The following is an 18233-nucleotide window of genomic DNA, read 5'->3' as shown; positions in this document are numbered from 1 at the left end:
CAAAATAAAATTCATGAAAGCTAATAAAAAAAAACGTTTCTTTTCAGAAGTTCTGCAAGTAAGATAGGTTGCAAAGTACCGAAACAGTTTTTTCTGTCAAAGAAATGTTTAATCACTTTTTAACCCATATGGTGAGTAAAGCCTTTCAATATGTAATAATTGTTGACAGACACTATTGGCTTAAAACAATCAATGACATTTTATTACCGTGGTATTTAAACAGGCTTTAGTGTAATATGCTTGGAGACATTTGTTTACCGAATTGGTTATTAACTTATTTCATTTTCATTGGTTGTCTGTGATTAGTTGGTAATTTTACAAAGCCATAAACACAAGTACAAATTATAAAAGTTGAAACACGGTAAAAATATATTTTAAAGTACTCATTTACTGAATTGCGATTATACGTTTGTATATACGATTATTACAATTTTAAGAAAGATGCGTTCATACAATTTACGTATATAAAACTTTAGGAAAAGGATCACTTAAAATGGGGGCGCTGGTCTAGAATCCTACCACAACGAAACACCATTTGGGTTAAGGTGGGTCAAGTATTATTATTAAACAAAGAATATAATAATACTTGACCCACCCACACCCGAACGCTAACCCGCACCCTAACTCAAATTTTGTGCGTTGATTTTAGAACTGTGGTAGGATTCTAGACCAGCGCCAAAATGGGAAATAAGGACATATTTTTTTGGAAGTGTCTATTTTCCTAAATCGCTCATTTACGCTTGCACCCATGCATGATGTTTAAGTCTGGAAAGTATTGCACATCTTGCGGGCACAGGCGAAAAAATCTGGGTGACCGGGTGTTTCACACAGTTGGATTATGCATTGATTAAGGTTATGGTTGGTGTAATCGTTTGGATGGTGGTAGTAAAAAAAATAAATTCACAAGTTTTGAATAATTTTCATGCATTATTCCAAAATCGATTTAAATTACTTTTTTAGCTATATAAATAGCCTCAGGCAGTGCTTTTTTACCAAATAGCTTTTTAACACTTGCACCTGTAAGTGATTATAGTTTGATTTAAACTATTCAGTGTCCGGATAAATAGCCTTTTCCTATATTCTTTAGTCCATCAAAACCAATCTCAATCAGTGGTCCGTGCATTAAAATGATTTTGATAATCACAAAACAAGAGTTTATAATAATACATTTAAATTTGCAACACAACAGTTTAATTACTTTCAGTTTGTCTTAGTGTCATATCTTGGCCTGTTTAAATGGGCACAAAATTAATATTTTTCAGGGTCTTATTTTCATGGGTGGTTCAATAATTGGGTTAGAGGGTTATTTACCAGGTTATTTTTTTTAATACTATATATTCCACTTTGGTTTATTTGTTTTTGGGTTTTCAATATTTAAAAAATTTATGTACCAACAGTTTTATAATAAATTACCTTTTTGTATTAATTCGCCATAAAACCACCCGATTGTTGGGTTGTTCACCCCTCAAAAATAAACAAGGGATTCGTAATATTATTTTTATGGTTTACTAGTGATTTGGTTTACATCAATAGCATATTGACGAACATTACAAGAGAGATATATTGCTAGATGTTACGCTAGGTAGGTGTAGAGAGCTTCAATTAACTTAACGGCACACTATTTTATAGCAAAAAAATAGAACCCGCTCATAATTTTGAACCACTAAACCCAATTAACATAAATTTTGAAGAAAAAGGCCGAATATGTTAAGTTTTTAAAGTTAAACTTCATGAGTACCAGATTATAAACCGTTAACATCGCATCGCCATGAACGTGAAGAAACATTGTAATTTTTTTTGTATGACCCACCGGTGGGTCGCATCGCTGTAGCTAAATTTTATGCATGACCCACCGGAGGGTCGTATCGCAGCGAACGTGTTAAATCAATGAATTCCGACGATCTTTTATGAAACACTAGTGTCCCCTAGTCTACCAAAAAAACTGCTGTACAGTAACACTTGAAATGTTACAGAAACCAATTTTTTTGAGACCCTCTTTAATGTTGCCACAGACAGAATATTTTAATTGTTAAAGATTGCTACAACTACATACAATTTACTGTTTTATTTTAATGTATTACTAGTAATAGAAAAAATTACATTTATGTTTACAGGACTACTCTGGTCAGAAACATGCTGAACAGATATTTCAGGTTATCATCGTTGTGTTTGCTGTAAGTTTTATAAACATATTTGAATAGCTAAATATAAAGGTTGGTTTCTATTCTTTAAATGACACAACCTCAAAACATATAAGTATAAAAGTTGCATTTGTGTTTAACTTGAATTATGGTGCACATGAAGTTTGTGATTAAAGAAAAACAGTTTGCACTCACCCACAAGTGTCTACCAATCAGCAATCACCCAGACGAAATTACACTCGCTAGAAATATCAGCAGGCCGTCTGCCAATTTCAGTCATACTAATTTTGTTCACTAATTATATAACCTACTTTTCGGTGTGTTGCATTGTTCTTGTATGGCCTATTATGATTGTTTCCCGACTATTACATGTGTAGGACTTTTTTACTATGTGTCATATGCTTCTTTAAGATTTGCGATTAAACACGAAAATTGGCCATTTATTGACATTCAAAGTGATTTATGGTATATGTTTAAATTGAGTCCTTTCAACTATTGTTTGCTTTAAGTAACTTGTCAAACAGCCGAGTGGGTGCTGGTTATCAATTTAATTTAGGATTGGAAAAATCAATGGCAGTCGCGGGAATTAAGAACCACTTTTAACATTCATGTTTCTACAGGTGTGCTAACTTCCCTAATAATTCAACCATAACCCATTTCCCAACAATGACCCCAAAAAAATCACTTGCCAATACAATGGCACCACAACGGCGTTGTCAAACTAAACTTTAACACCGAATCAGCCGATAATCTCATACTCTGTCCCTATAGTTTCAGTTGTTATTTTATCCATTTAAGACCTATTCCGACAGATTTAAGTCTTGATTCAGACGATTAAGTTGTTATTCTGTAGTGGATATTACTGCGTACAGCGTATTTGGTTTTATTATGTCAAATTGGCCTTAATACTATGGTATTATAGATGTTTCTATTATGGGTATTGTTAATTTTTGGGCCTTATTGTCTGTTTCCCTAACCATTAATCACAAAAAAATGTACAGCACGATTTAATGTTAATCAGGCTCCACCGCATATTTGGCTTTCCACGAATGGATTGTTGCTCTACACAAGTGATACTGCAGTTGTTTACTTATCGGTAAAACTTCTTGTTATGTGGCTTGATTACAAATTAGACTGTTCACTTTGGTTTCTTAGGCATAAGGTCAAGTAGATCTTCGTTTCCTGAATTGTGCACCGTTCAGTATTGTATAACTGTAAACCTAAGCTAAATATGAAATATTTGGCCGAACTTAGCACCCCATTTTCAACTAGCACCCTTCACACCTCAAACCCAGCGAATTTGTTCTTTTTGCGTTTTCTTGCAGACCTTTTTGGGACCAAAATAATTTTTATAATTTGCCAGTATTGTAATGAAGCCACTCTTATTAAATGACTTTAGCTTTTTTTTAATTTGGGTTATTTACCCTAAACAATTTGCTTATTGTATATTGCGTTCAAGATATGATAATTTGACAAGTTTACCAATTTTATTAAAAGGACTTTGCTTGATCTATTTGTTTCGTATTTAAAAATGTGAAGGCAAATATATTTGCCTCTTTTTTGCTGAAAATGTGTAAATTTTTCAAAAATAGTGATAAGGTTTTTGAAAGTAAACTTCATTATTATTTTACTTTTATACTTATTTGGGGCAATAACAAACATTTTTTTCTGAATATGTGTTGAATTTGTCCATGGTTAATTGTGAATGAAGGAACAATGGTTGGCACCCATTAAATAAATTGGTTAAATGTTTTGTGTGATAAAACCAAAAGGCATTTTAAGGTTCCCCTAAATTACTAATAAATTGTGTTATATTTAATAGCTTTATCATTTGTCAGGCACACTTATTTTGCTGAGAATTTTAACATGATTTGCTTCTAGATAATTGGATTTGTTGTGGGATTTGTGACACAACAGCTAAGCTACTCCATGTTTGTCCTGGCAATTGGATGCACAGTGGCCGGTTTGGTGAGAAATAGTGAAATACAGATAGCATTTTGGTATGTTAACATAGCTAAGTCATTGACTTGACTTAAGTCACTGTTTCTAAATGACTTTACTTTATTTTTTAGTTAAATTGTTGCTCATAGTTGGACAAGTATCCCAATTTTAATAGTTTAACAGTTTACTTTTATGTCAATAATATGACTTCAAATTGACCTGCTCTCCGAATGGGACTCGACTTGTTATTTTTGCAAAAGACTTGACTTGGACTTAAGTATGACTTGTTTACAACACTGCTAAAGAGTATATTTGCAGATAACCCTTCCACCCTGGCCTTTCTTTAGAAGAGATCCAATCACCTGGCAAGATGTTATAGCCGTGGAGCAGAAGAACATCGCACAGACTTCTAATTCTCAGAGAAGCAGAAAAATAAAATAATTATAATTTTACTTTGTTTGTAAATGTTGAGCAACAGGAGTTTGAAACGTTGCATTGATTGTGCAATACACACTTTCCAGTGATGTTTGATGCGTGGTTTCATAGTCTCGGTAAGCATGACATTTTTACCATATAAAGGGACATTGTTCGCGCAAAGCTTTCAGGCCATGTTGATTCCAGACATCTTTTTTAATCCACAACTCTTGAGACCCATCTAAACAACAAAGTACAGATCCACCTTTCCAAGCAACTGTTGAAGGATCTTGGTCCTAAAAAACGTAATAACATTGACATTCAGGCTATTTATTGCAACATGTCAATTTCATCATACCTTAGCTTTGCAAATAACTTCAACCTTGTCTATTACATTCGTTTTCGACATTTGAAAAAGTTTTTCGTCCAATCTTGTTTTTAAAAATTTAGCAGCTCCATTGAAGTAGGCTAAACCACCACCAACAATGAGAATAGCTTTATACATCCTGCGCTTTAATTCGCCCTCGTACGAATTTGGACAGTTTTCGATGCTCCATAAAATTGCTTGGTCAATTCCAACTAATTCTGAAGGTTTCGGAACAATATTCTCTGTAAAGTCCCTTTAAAAAAAAAAACATAGTTCATCATAGCTTCGAATTAAAAGGTAACCGCGGACCAAACATGCCCGCATAGTTTTTCTACGCTTAATTGTGACCGCCAATTTACGAAATAACCTAAAACAAAAAATTAATCTAATTTAGCACATACACAGGGATTTTACAACATCCTGCATTAGGTAGAACACATAAGATCACCATTATGGCGTCCTTCATGCTATGTATGACGTTAATTTGGATTTAGCCTAGGGCCTAGGCACTTACGAATGACCAGTCCCCAAGCGCAAAGCGTTAATTTGGTAACTTTATGATACAATACAGACGAAGCTATAACAGGGGAACATGACCACCGTTCTGAAATCCGCTAAACTAAACAAACTGCCAATGCACTGCAAAGTGCGTTTGTTAGGTCGCCTATAGATTTACTGTACATTCGAAAAATTCAGCATAACTCTGCTTTTAGTAAAATTACTTACAGGGCAGTAAAACAGATCTCGCAGGTATGGCGTTCATGCAGGGCCGGATTAACCACTAGGCTACTAAGGATATAGCCTTGGGCCCTGTAAAAACTGAGCCCTCAATTTTTTAAGGCTAAATATATTGATACAGATCAAGTACAGTACAGTTTTTACTTAACATGTGACTGATTTGAGTCAATATGTACCTTGTGTGTGAGAAAAGAAATGAATCGTTTCATTTATGCTGCAAACGAGTTAAAACCGTTCTTAACTATCTACGTTGTGTGCTATTACTTTCACACAATGTAACCTAAATAGCAAAAAAATCTATAAACCCACAGTATTAAGACCAACGAAATAATAAAGCCAAATAGGCAAAGATCTAAATCGTCTGAATATGACCTAAATCTGTCGAAATATGTCCTAAGGGACTAAATGGCCAAAATCACGCCTAAAATTGTAGGAAGAGGGTATGGGACAATTGGGGGGTAGCCCGTCTGGCATCAGCCGTTTTGGTGTCCACGATTGGATGCCCTTGTTTGACCGGCACCATTTGGGCGCCGCTGTTTTCGCATTGGATTTTTGGCCCTGTTTGGGGTTAGAAAATGGGTAAGGGTTGAAATTATTAGGGGTCTGAGGTTAGGTAAAGTGTTGTTTAGACTTGATTCTGGCAATTTAAGACTTATTCCGACGGGTTTTAGACTTATTTCAGTTTAGACGGTACTATAGGACTATTATGTAGGCCTATTAGTCCTATTTTGTTCTTATTTCGGTCTTATAGCTGGAGTCTCTTTATGCATAGAGAGTGATGTTGTTAGAGGTTTGAATGTCGATAACATCATTCATAAAGTCGGTTTACACTAGACGCGTCTGGAGTTACCGTAAAACGTTAAAAAAAAACGCTTTCAGTTAGAAGCGAGGAAAATTGCCGTTAACGCTGGCAACGCTAGGGTGTTGCGCCAGATGCTAACGTGAGAAGCAAAACGCGTCTAGTGTGAACCAACCTATACGTTTGCTAGCCGTGCGGTAATACAAGGAAAATGTAATTTTCATTACATGTTTTTATGTTATGTTTGGCCTGGGCGAACTTGGCGCGCCGGATCGGTTTTGGGCAATATCTCCGAAAGTGGTGATGATACAGAGTTGAAATTTCTACACATTCCTTATATTGTTTACATCTTTCCAGCAAACACACTTTTAGCGAAAAAATATTATTCAGCCATATTACTAGTTTTCGAGCTTTCTCGCTATTTTTTTTTTTCGCGGTATAAACTACAAGGCACACTCTTCAAAAAGAGCCATCGCTTGTAGTCAATATCAATCGTGTCATGCTTTAATATGCGATCAAAAATTTCTCAAGTTTAACCTATGACCTTTCGATTTCAAATGCCCCAAATAGCATCTAATATTCACGTTTGAGATCTAAAATTTTCACACAAAGCCTTAAGCTAGCAGTCATTGTATTGCGTGATATTCAAGCAAATACGTAATCCCGGTACGATACAGCGTACAACGTAAGCAAAGTCTCGTTTCAAAATGAAAATTGATTAGTATTAAAACCGCCGCACTTAATGCGATATTTTGCGAACTCTACCTTAAAGTTTGCGCGGTAACATACTTCAAGAAGTTCTTGAACATTAAAGTCTCAAGTTGGAAACATTGAAATTTATTTTTATTCGGGCAATATACTAAATTTGATTTTTATTTCCACGCAGGTGATTGCGTTTAAAAAAGTTTTGCGCGGTTACGTTAAGTGTTTTACGATATGTTGCGCATGCGCCCGTTTGAAAATTATGGCCAAAACTAATGGACTTCCCAGTTGGAAAAAGTAACGTCAAATGGGATTGACATCACAGTTGTACATAAAACAACTTATATTTCAATGTTTCGTTAAATTTTAGGCAAGAATTCACATTGGTTTAAGCAACTACAAAAGCTATTTCCTAAGATCAAATATGATAGCTGGTGAGTTCATAGGCCAACGAAGAAAGATCCTAGGTTGTAGCAAAAATGAAAACAGCTTAGGTGCAGTGATTACTCATTTTCAAAGCTGAAAATTATTTCAGTTTGCTTTCCAATGGGTGAATCGCTGTTAGATGATTTCGCACTTTGAACTATATTAGAGATGCGTTTACAAACAAACTTTTATGTTTAATAATACTTTTTTTTTAACGAAAATTCACATGGGTTGAAAATTGCCGATAACGAGTGTGATTATTTTATGATCTAAAAAAAGAGAAATTTTCGCCTATAAAATTCATTGTAACAAACTGTTCACCTATTAGAAACACGTTGATTTAAACCGGTGTGCCGCGACGTCACCGGAGGTGTTTTACTTTCGATTTTAAGGTTTTTTAACCTTATACAACAATCCAGATGTAACGTTTTTAAGTTTCCTTGATATTTTAATGTTTAAAAAACTATGTTACGTTAAATCGTCCATCGCCAAATTTCAAGTGAGTTTTTTTAACTAGCTCAACTACCGGGAGCATAAATGTAGAGCAATTCAAACTTTACGCCAAAGTGAAAAGGGAGATTAACCATACGCTCGAAACGCAAAAATATCATTGTAAATATAGAATTGGCATTTTGTGATCATTCAAATTAATCTTGGGCGCTGTTCCAAAAAAAAATTAGGAAAAGGTCAAAGCACATTTGTCAGTTCAATTTTATCGAACATGGTATTAAAAGCTCTCAAAGTTTTCTGATTTGCTGTTGCAAGGGGATGCAATTTTCAGTGATTTGGTCGGCCTAAAATGTTTTAGAAAGACCGTAAAACCGCAAAATCAGAAAATAAAAGAATGTAATCCGTCAGATTTTTAATCAAATATCTCTTACTTTTTCTGGTCTGTCTAGGATATTTGCTTATGTTGTGTATTTTCGGATGTGTGCCGCAAGCGAAAACAGGTTGCGACAAAGCATTGTTGTATAATGTGCTGCGTTAGTGCATTAGTATCTTGGCGTCGTTAGTGACTTTGTTTTTAATGTTTTACCAAGGACCAGTGGAACGCAAATCAGTTATTTTTTCGGGGTTATGAAAAACTCCTAAAAATGTTTAGTGAATATTTTTGGCATACAAAGCGACAAAAACTATAAATATTTCTAACCAGATTTAATAATATATTATACCGAAGACAATTCTAAAAAGCTCACTACAGTTTTTGTTAATTATGTAAACAATTTGACCTAACGTGAAAAAAGTAAAAAAAAAAATAATCGCCCTACTCTTTACCGAGTTTCTAGAAAACAAAGCTTCTTTCGATCAAGCTCAAAAAAGATTCTGTTTAAACCGGTTTATGTTTAGTAAAATCATTACGCTCTAAGTAAACCGTTCATTAAGTGGAATCTTGATATTGGGCAGCCGGTTGTGTGTAGCAAACATTTACCAGAGAACGGTTTGGGCTAATCGCTGAAATTGCTTCATGAAAAGACGCAAGCTTATATTGGGACTGCCTGACAATTCAGTATGTTAGAATTGAAAAAATGTATTTCCATCAAATGTTTCTACCTATAAGAAATATCATCATCGAAGTCGTCCGTTGTGACATCAATTGGATTGTCAGTTGAAGCCGCTGCAGCTCTTTCACGCTTCGTTGCCCATGCCTTTAGTATACAATAATTACATGAAAAATGGCCTGGTTTATGGTGTTCAAAAAGGCTCTAAAATCGATTTAAATGTAAGTGATTTTACCTAAAAATATATATTATTCAAAGTATAGATTTGTGTGTTTAGGTTCTATTTATCATTAGCAGCGGTTCTCAAGTTAATTTCAATATTTTTTTGTAAGTTGTATCACGTGATGACAACCACACCAGAATTAATTCATTGTCCACAAATCGCACAATTTATTACGATGAATTCACATTGAACATGTTTGACTTTAACTATTTCACATAATACAGGTTTATGTTCAATTTTTCTACGATTACTTTACTATAAAGACCGAGCCGATTAGATTTTGGATTAAATAAAGTCAAAATTTGTCAATATCATTAAAGTCAAAATCTTGACAGAAAGCACTTGGTGTGGTTAAAGTATTACTGCCCCATATGTGTTGTCTTTGTCGCTAACTAGTTCATAATAATTAGTCAAGTTTACCTAAAGGACTAAAGGTTGTGGCAGGGCACTAAAAGGAATGACAAACATGGGAATGGATAAAATTTTTGTATAGTTTAACAAAAAAAATCACAGTTCAACTAATTTATCTTCATAAAAACAATATATGCGAGTCGGTCTAATGCAGTTGGTAATACAATTATGGACTGTTTAAATCGTTGTATTCGTATTATTATTTCAAAATGTTGTCAAAATTATTTTCATATGAATTTAGGTCAAAAAATAGTGGCCCTATTTAGTTATGTTTGACTTATAATCCATTTGTGAAACTTGCATACCAATGCAAACTAACCTAACATTTGCTCCAAAAAACCCTGGTACTAAACAAAAGGCATAGAGCAGCCTTTCTTAACCTGGGGTAAATTTACTACAGGGGGAAAATTTTCTCGTTTTAGAGGTAAATGATTATTCGATTAAAATATCCACATCAATTGACAAGACAGAAAAAATTGTGCCAGCTGCGGGTATTCGCAGCCTACTTTCCTAGTTCAGATTAACTGCCAATTGAAGCGAGCCTAGAAGCCTATTGATTGTTTATCGTCTAGTATCAGTAACGTTATGCTTTGCTAATTGATACTTTTTGATTTTATTGGCAACATTCTTCTACCTTAGTCACTTCATTGTTAAGTCATTTACTATTTGAATTCATCAGCTATTTCAGCAATCATGGCATAGATTTATAGAAAACTTGTCTGAGAGCAGACAGTATGTTTTACGTTTAATTTTTGTGCAGTTTAGGCCTAAAAAGTCCAGCGATAGCGATTGTTACTTGCATGCTTTTTATAAATGAGCACCATTTTATATTTTGGGGGGAAAATCTGATATTAATTTTTGTAAAAAGGGTAAAAAAAGTTAAATTTAAATCATAAAATCTTTCCATTGTGGTGGTTCCAACATATTAACAATAATGTACATGAAATATGTGTCCAATTGCCTGAAATATGTGTATAAGTTGCCGTTGGTGTTTGATTTTTAGTTATGTTTAGGATTTTTTCTATTCCAATTACATGAAATATGTGTATAAGCCGTGTTTGATTTTTAGTTATGTTTAGGATTTTTTATATTCCAATTACATGTAATATGCAACAATTTAATAAAAAAGTAAAATTACATATCAAGTTACTAAAAATATTTTGACTGTTGTATTTTTGTAACTGTGGAAAGTGTCACATTGTCTATAAATAAACTTGTGAAACTAGTTTTGTTAATGTAGTACTACTTTGTCATAAATAACTTTTTCAGACTAAAATTTTTGTGTTGTTTAAACAAACCTCCTCTTGTTTAGTGCGTGTTGATAGAAGATACGTTTCATCAAATGGATCCTCTGAATCACCAGGGTTTGGTTTTGAAAAATGTATCAGGTTTGTATTATCTTTTCGTCCAAGAACCAAAGGAAATAGCAGAACCATAGGTGCCTATGTAATACATAATATTTTTAAACATATAGTATACATCAGTGGTTCTCAAACTGTGGTACGCGTACCACTAGTGGTACGCGAGAGCTTTTTAAGTGGTACCCGAAGATTTTGGCGTTATTTTATTGTATTTAATCTACAATTTGCCATTCTTTGCAGTAGCTAAAACTAGTATAAATACACAACAATATAACAATAAGTTAACTGTAGAACAAATTCACGTTGGCATTATTGCGTCATAGTTGATCCTAACAAACAAAACTAAGCAACTGAGTAAGCAGGATATATTTTAAGCATGTCAAAACGAAAATATAATCCAGAATACATCAAGTATGGGTTCATTGCAATCGAACATGCAGAAGAGTGTTTGCCACAGTGTGTGGTTTGCATGAAAACCCTTTCTAATGCATGAAAACCCTTTCAAGTTTGTTAAAACGGCACCTTGACTCAAATCATGCAGAAAAAAAGAACCGAGATCAGAGTTATTTTGAGCGACTTGGGGAGAACACGAAAAGACAACGCCTAGACAAGACAGGCCAGTTTCATCAAAAGAAAGTAGGGATAGTAAAATCTTCATATGAAGTGTCTCTTCTGGTAGCTCAGAATATGAAAGCTCATACAATCGCTGAGTCCCTGGTTTTACCAGCAGCAAAAATCCTAGTCAAGAACCTGATCGGAGAAGAGGCAGCGGACAAACTGAACAGCGTGTCCCTTTCTAACGACACTGTAAAACGACGTATTCAAGATATGTCTGTTGACATTGCTGAACAAGTGATTGCTGGAGCAAAAGACTCAAAGTTTGGATTTTCCATTCAACTCGATGAGTCAACAGATGTCTCCAAGTGTAGCCAACTGCTAGTTTATGTCCGCTTTATCCAAAATGACACGGTAAAAACGGAGTTAATGTTGAGTCAGGAGCTGGCTACTACAACAAAAGGGAAATATGTATTCAACGTTTTGGACAATTTTTTCAAGGAGAATGACCTGGATTGGAAAATGTTAGGTGGATGCACGACGGATGGTGCTCCAGCAATGCTTGGAAGAAAGTCAGGATTTCAAGCATATGTGAAAGATGTATCACCAAAAGCTACCTTTGTCCACTGTTTTATCCATAGATTTGCACTTTGCGCCAAAGTGCTTCCTTCTGATTTAATGTCATGCTTGAACAAAATCATTAAGATTGTGAATTTTATAAAAACATCAGCTCTAAATACTCGGCTATTTGCAGGGCTCTGTGAAGATGTCGGTTCTGATCATAAGTGTCTTCTCTTTCACACAGAGGTTCGCTGGCTTTCCCGCGGGAATGTGACAATGAGGGTCTTTGAACTTAGGCATTAATTACTGACCCTTTTCAATGAGAAAAAACACGACTTTAAATATGATTTAGAGAACGAAGAGTTTATCTTAAAGCTGGCCTACATGTCGGACATTTTCCAGGCCCTAAACTTTGTAAATTTTTCGTTCCAAGGACCGAACAGCAATATAACAGTTTTTATTACAAAACTGAAAGCATTTATTTGCAAACTTGATATATGGACTAAAAACGTGGAAAATAAACAGTACGGAATGTTTAAACAGCTTAGCACTCTTTCAGTTCACCCTAGTGACAAATTATCTCAAGAAATTGCTGACCACCTTAAGTTGCTCAAAACGGAATTGGTGCATTATTTTCCAGATTTTGAAAGTTGCACCTACGCTGTCAATCCATTCTGCATCAATCCAGTTGTTCTACCCGTAGGAACAGGAGAACAAGAAGAGATTATTGATATTCAGGTTGACGAAACAGCAAAAGCAAAGCAGAAGGAATGCTCTTCTATAGATTTCTGGTTATCCATGAGTTCCACTTACCCAACATTGGCCCGAAATGCTGTTCCTCAGCTATTAGTTTTCCCCTTGACATGGGAGTGTGAGCAAGGGTTCTCGGCCTTAATGGCCATTAAGTCGAAGAGCCGGAATCGTCTAACTGAGCCTAAACACGATTTTCGATGTGCTGTGACTAATGTTGTGCCCCGGATAGACAAGCTTGTGCAAAAGAAACAGTTGCACCTATCACATTAAAATGTGTTTTCTTGCTGTTAACTCGTATTGCGTTATAGTAATAACGGTAATAACTAATAAATACTGGTACATTTGAGTATAGTAATTTATTCAGGGGCCAGGTGGTACGCAAGGTAGTAGTGAATGAAGAAGTGGTACGCCATCGGAAAAAGTTTGAGAAACACTGGTATACATCAATTCCAAATCTTACCTGAGCTAATTCGTATCCTAATGTAATAGGGTATAACAAAGACAATTCTCCTGGTCGTCTCAAATGAAATTCTTGTAGTTCTGGATGAAGGCGCATCATGTCCAAATGGCAAAATGTTTCCTGAAGATCAGCTCCAAATATTACAAAAAAAGGTAATACTAAACATACAATTAAAGCTGTATATTTTGGACATGTTTTGTGGTAAACAATAGATAAAATCTGAATGTAGATAAAAAATTTTCTATTACGCTAAAGGACTATCAGTTTAGTTAAAAATAAAACTACAAAATTTAAAAATAAATGAAGTAAAATTTCATAAAAAAAAAATGATATTAAAAAAAGCAAGTCTGTACAGTCTACATCAAAACCTGATACTGTGGACACTAAAAAAATGACTCTAAACAAATCAGAGTTATATGTAAAGAAACAAAAGCCAAAGCAGTGAAAAGTAATGAAGAGCAAAATGTAGGTCACTTGTTCTATGGTACATCAAAATAGATACCAATAAAAAAAGCAGTTTCAAAATTAAATGCTATGGCTGCAAAAATTGGATTCTGTTGACAGTTTTAAAAAATAATATATTAATATTATAAAAAACTCGAAAACTGAGCATCCTGGCATAAGTAAGAAACAGCATCTTACATATGTTACTTCAATATTTATGTGACAATGTTTTCTTACATATGTTACTTCAATATTTATGTGACAATGTTCAAACTGTTGCACCTAATATGGCGGTAAAACAAAAATTTAATTACCACTAGATTAGATACACACAACAATCTTTAGTTAAAAATTGCGATTAATCGCAAAATTGAACTAGCGAGTGGCCAATATTTATAAGTGCCTTTGCTGCTTAGGGTGTGGTTTCCAAAGGCATAGTTCTTATTTTATTTAACATCAGTCTTTTTTTAATTACCACAGTATTTTTTTATTTGAACTGTTGAAAATTTGCTTTCTTAGTTTGAATTTTATAAATCCGTCCCAATGATGTCCCTTCTGCAATATAGTGATTTCAAGCTGTAACATTTGCAACAAAAGACAGTATAAATCTGGTAAGTAGCAGGTTTCTTACCCTAAATGTGCCATGCATATCGTTAAACTACAAAACAAACAATCAAACTTTCGCCAATGTCATATATCTTAAAGCAGTTAACTAACTTCTTATAATTAGACCCATTTTTAATTGTAAACAAAAAAATCTCAATTAAAATTTAATATGGGCATGTGGAGACATTTTAGGCTTGGCTTTCACATGCCTTTAGAAACTTGTCCACGACAATCTGATGTAGGTCAACCTTATGGGCTGAAAAAAATCTGCATGCGGCTCATGTTGTACAGGCTATTGATAGGTAAGCATTTTTTACTCATTTAAAAAACTGCCCTGGAATTTTAAAAATTTAGTGCCTATGATCGCAAGTTATAACTTTTATATAGTGCATTGGGCAACAAATAACTAAATAATTTTTACAAATTGCAGTAGAAATATATATATCACAGTTTTTTTAAGCAATGAGCAAGAATAGTTACATACTTTTAATTCTTCTATAAGTAATGCATCCATCCTTTCTTCAGTATTGCAACTCTTATATGGAAAAGAATTGCGATGTAAAAGCCAGGCAAACATTTGTGTAATGTCACAACCACCAATATCAAGACACATTCTAAATGAAACAAAAAAAATTGTTGTTTTAATTTTTAATTAGTTCTTTAATAATTAAATACATAGTATTACCTGGTGGGCTTGTGTGATATACCATCTTCAACACAACAAATTGATGTCTTGTGATGTCCAACGTCCACCACACATGCAGTGGATATTCCACAGCCATATGTAACACATACAGATTCCTATCGAATAACAATACAACTATTTTGCAAGACAATATCTGCAACAATTTTGCTTACCTGATGTACAATTATTGCTGAAAATCCTATGTCTTGTAATAAGAGATTAACTAATTGTTTTATGTGATGATGGATATACAAATCAGGAATCAGCAAGGCACATCTACAGTAAACCGAACAGCTGCATGACATAGAAACTTTGGTAATACACATGGTAATAACGAAAATATACCTATAGTCTTTAAGTTCCGTAACTGTAATACCAAGAAATGTTTCAATGGCCTTTGTCCACAGAGCTTTGATATCAGCAATAACGGCAGTCAATGACTTTTTTTCAATATTTAATTGGCCGTTCACAATCGGAAAAAACAAATCATAATTATCATGCTCATCAATATACAAAGCCTAAAATGAAGGAGAAATAAAACTTCTGTTATGTACAATTTGACAGCGTTTCAGCGTTTAACAACAATATTAAACTTTCTTTGACATCAAAATAATATTCTATTTTTTTTATCATTTGCATTATGTTCTTTTGTACAAAGGAAGTGTTTATTAATTAACCTTACATCATCTCCTATAAGAAACTCCGGTTTGTGAGATGTATCTGTCCATGTCCAACCACATGCTTCTTGAAGTTTTTCAGGTTTTTTTCTACGATTTTCTTTTGATATGGATTGCCAATTTAAATTGATATTGTAATTTGCCTTAAGCTCCTCATTCATTTTATCGAGGTGCTCAACATTTGGAGCCTAAACAACAAGTTATTAGGCAACCTGTAACATTACACAACTTAGAAACAAATATAACGCACAACATCTGTCCTAAGTAGTTTCATTCTAATTGTTCTACAGGAATTGGAACTGCGATGCTTCCAAGCAATAGCATGTGGTATCATCACCGGACGCGGATCACATGCTTTTCCCAAACGTAAATGTGACGATCCAGGGTGCAAAACTATTGTCTTTGCTGCTTGTTGAGTAATATTCTTCATTTAAAAAATATTTAAAAATTATTAGTAAAAAAATAATTTAATTAGGGGCAAAACGGACCCCTCACCTTTCTCATTAATGAAAATTGCCAGCGTCAATATTTGTTTTCTGAACAGTGACTATCGCCGAAAAAACGTTTGTCGACAAAAATCAGACTGATTCGATTTCGCACAAACCAGGGAGGGGAGAAAATGTGTTCGGGGGATATTGATATAAGGATAGCGCAGTAAAATGATGCGTTTATTAGTGAAGTTCAAGTAAAGACGGAGTTACTTTTTTTGCTGAATAATTTGTAGGTAAGGGTGTGTTCATTAATCCAAAACAGATGGCGTTTTTAGTTGAACGATTTTAAAGAAACCAGGTTTTCATGCGACTGATAGTGTTGGGGCAAAACACACCCCCAAGCGGGGCAAATTGGACCCCTCACAAGTTAATCTGTTATTACTAGCCTACTGCACTGTTTGTATTTTTGATTAGCCTTTCAGTAAGACATTTTGGAAATTGAATAAAATTAAATAATAAATCATTATTTTATGTGTTTAGATCAGTTTTGTAGGAAGGCCAAACAATCAGAAATTTTACCAATATATGTTGTAAAAAAGCTCAATTGCTATTTGTTTTAATACTTAGTTGGTATACATTAAGATAAATATAAGGCAGTTTACGTATGGTACGGCCTATATATAACCATGTAACTTATAAAGAGTGACAATGCTACCAGTACTTAGTATAGTGCTATTTTGTATGTTTTGGCTTACTTTAGTAAAATATTTTCAAGCTATAAAGGCGCCATGTATACCATTACTTAAATTATGACGTCACGTTGTGACGTAACTTGTGACAATATCTCTGAAAATTTCTACTCGTCACTTGAACACATATCCTTGATCCGGCATTTCCACACAACAAGGCACATAAATTATATTTTATAAGTGGGGTCCATTTTGCCCCGTTTAAAAATCGACAACAAAAGTTAATTTATTCAGAAGGTATGCTTCTTTCAGTTGTTTTTTTTAGGATAGGAGTAACTCTCAGTAAGACCTTTCAGTTGATACCCTATTCATCAAAAAATATTTTGTGAAACTCGTAATATAGCATTTATCCCTTAAGGGGTCCGTTTTGCCCTGCCTTCCCCTACATAAAACAAATGTGTTAGGGCATATCTTCTTGTAGTCAAAACATTTTATGAGTTACATAAAAGTGTTTAACACATGTTAAAGTTGTGTACAGTTTATTATTATCAGTATTACATACCTCAATATCAATATCTTCATCTTTACAATCATTTGTAGATTCAGTTGACATATTTTATAAATAGCTTAACTTACCACAGGGTTACTTTTAAATATAATTAATTTCACTTTGGTTTGTGGTTATATAATTTGCATGTTCTATAGCTTCCTTAACTTGTTTCTGCAAGCAAAATAGATATGGGCTGAAAATTTCCCGCCTTAACTTATGGCTTAGATGTGAAAGAGGGTAGTTGACAGGGGTTCCTTTTCTTATATTAGCTTGGTAAAGCCTATGCCAAATAATTTTAGAATCATTTTGCAGTCAAAATATTTTATCTATTTATTTATTTTTATTTTTGCCACTTTAAAACAAAAATCCCATTCCCAGAGACAGTAACAAACTTGAACTTGGCTTTTAAAAGCATGAGAAAACTTTCAAGCTTTAACTTATGGTCCAATTTGGGGACACAGTTCATGAACGTCAAACAAATGAAGCTTCCAGCAATGCTTCACTGCGTTCTACAATGGGTGAAACTTTATTACATGGCCTTGCCTCTTTATGTATTAACGACAATAAATTCAAATCTGACGAAGTATTTGGGAAGTGATCGAAACATATATTTAATAAATAGAATTTATGTAGATAATGCATACTTCCATGTTATTAAATTTTGGCCAGCTAACATGTTTAAACAGAAAATATAATCATTTTCTTAAAAAGGTTTAACGCCGTTATAATTTTGCCAATTTTTACTCAGTAAATTTTTACCATGCCTTGGTCCGTACAATTACTGTTAAAACAGACTTTAA

At 34.0% G+C, this 18233-nt stretch overlaps 3 protein-coding genes and 1 pseudogene across 4 annotated transcripts; 3 read left to right on the top strand and 1 right to left on the bottom strand.

Annotated features, from left to right (window-relative positions):
• Positions 1-27: 27 nt before the first annotated feature.
• Positions 28-4608, top strand: LOC146148567 (signal peptidase complex subunit 1-like). The gene is made up of 4 exons (XM_083388597.1): positions 28-131; positions 2115-2174; positions 4023-4109; positions 4401-4608. The coding sequence occupies exons 1-4, from the start codon at positions 105-107 to the stop codon at positions 4521-4523; spliced, it is 297 nt and encodes a 98-aa protein (XP_083244723.1). The 5' UTR covers positions 28-104; the 3' UTR covers positions 4524-4608.
• On the bottom strand, positions 3936-17763 carry LOC146148564 (actin-related protein 8-like). Of its 2 annotated transcripts, XM_083388595.1 has the most exons (12): positions 17446-17763; positions 16014-16187; positions 15769-15951; positions 15432-15604; positions 15260-15362; positions 15087-15202; positions 14886-15015; positions 13352-13471; positions 10960-11103; positions 9080-9174; positions 4855-5116; positions 3936-4792 (listed from the first exon to the last, which is right to left on the bottom strand). In XM_083388595.1, exons 1-12 carry the CDS (start codon positions 17494-17496, stop codon positions 4649-4651), a joined length of 1695 nt encoding a protein of 564 aa, XP_083244721.1. In that variant the 5' UTR covers positions 17497-17763; the 3' UTR covers positions 3936-4648. The 2 variants fall into 2 exon arrangements, with proteins under 2 accessions (XP_083244721.1, XP_083244722.1); XM_083388596.1 differs by lacking the exon at positions 16014-16187.
• Positions 11399-12412, top strand: LOC146148566 (zinc finger BED domain-containing protein 5-like; annotated as a pseudogene).
• Positions 12415-13161, top strand: LOC146148565 (zinc finger BED domain-containing protein 5-like). Its single transcript, XM_083388598.1, has one exon. It carries the CDS (start codon positions 12523-12525, stop codon positions 13159-13161), a length of 639 nt encoding a protein of 212 aa, XP_083244724.1. The 5' UTR covers positions 12415-12522.
• Positions 17764-18233: the final 470 nt, after the last annotated feature.

This window comes from Ascidiella aspersa, chromosome 4 (assembly GCF_963924565.1).
Source record: "Ascidiella aspersa chromosome 4, kaAscAspe10.2, whole genome shotgun sequence".
Classification (NCBI taxonomy): Eukaryota; Metazoa; Chordata; class Ascidiacea; order Phlebobranchia; family Ascidiidae; genus Ascidiella; species Ascidiella aspersa.
The sequence above is the reverse complement of the archived record's forward strand: the minus strand, read 5'-3'. Positions and strand labels throughout refer to the sequence as shown.

Bases quoted from the DNA above. Each gene is read 5' to 3' on its own strand.
- LOC146148567 (XM_083388597.1), top strand. From the start codon at position 105: ATGTTTAATCACTTTTTAACCCATATG. The intron at 2,175-4,022 runs GTAAGTTTTATA...ATTTGCTTCTAG, and splicing joins TTATCATCGTTGTGTTTGCT to ATAATTGGATTTGTTGTGGG. The intron at 4,110-4,400 runs GTGAGAAATAGT...GTATATTTGCAG, and splicing joins GATGCACAGTGGCCGGTTTG to ATAACCCTTCCACCCTGGCC.
- LOC146148565 (XM_083388598.1), top strand. From the start codon at position 12,523: ATGTCGGACATTTTCCAGGCCCTAAACTTTGTAAATTTTTCGTTCCAA.
- LOC146148564 (XM_083388595.1), bottom strand. From the start codon at position 17,496: ATGTCAACTGAATCTACAAATGATTGTAAAGATGAAGATATTGATATT. The intron at 15,605-15,768 runs GTAAGGTTAATT...CCTTCATTTTAG, and splicing joins AGTTTCTTATAGGAGATGAT to GCTTTGTATATTGATGAGCA. The intron at 9,175-10,959 runs GTTTGTTTAAAC...TGTATACTAAAG, and splicing joins CACGCACTAAACAAGAGGAG to GCATGGGCAACGAAGCGTGA.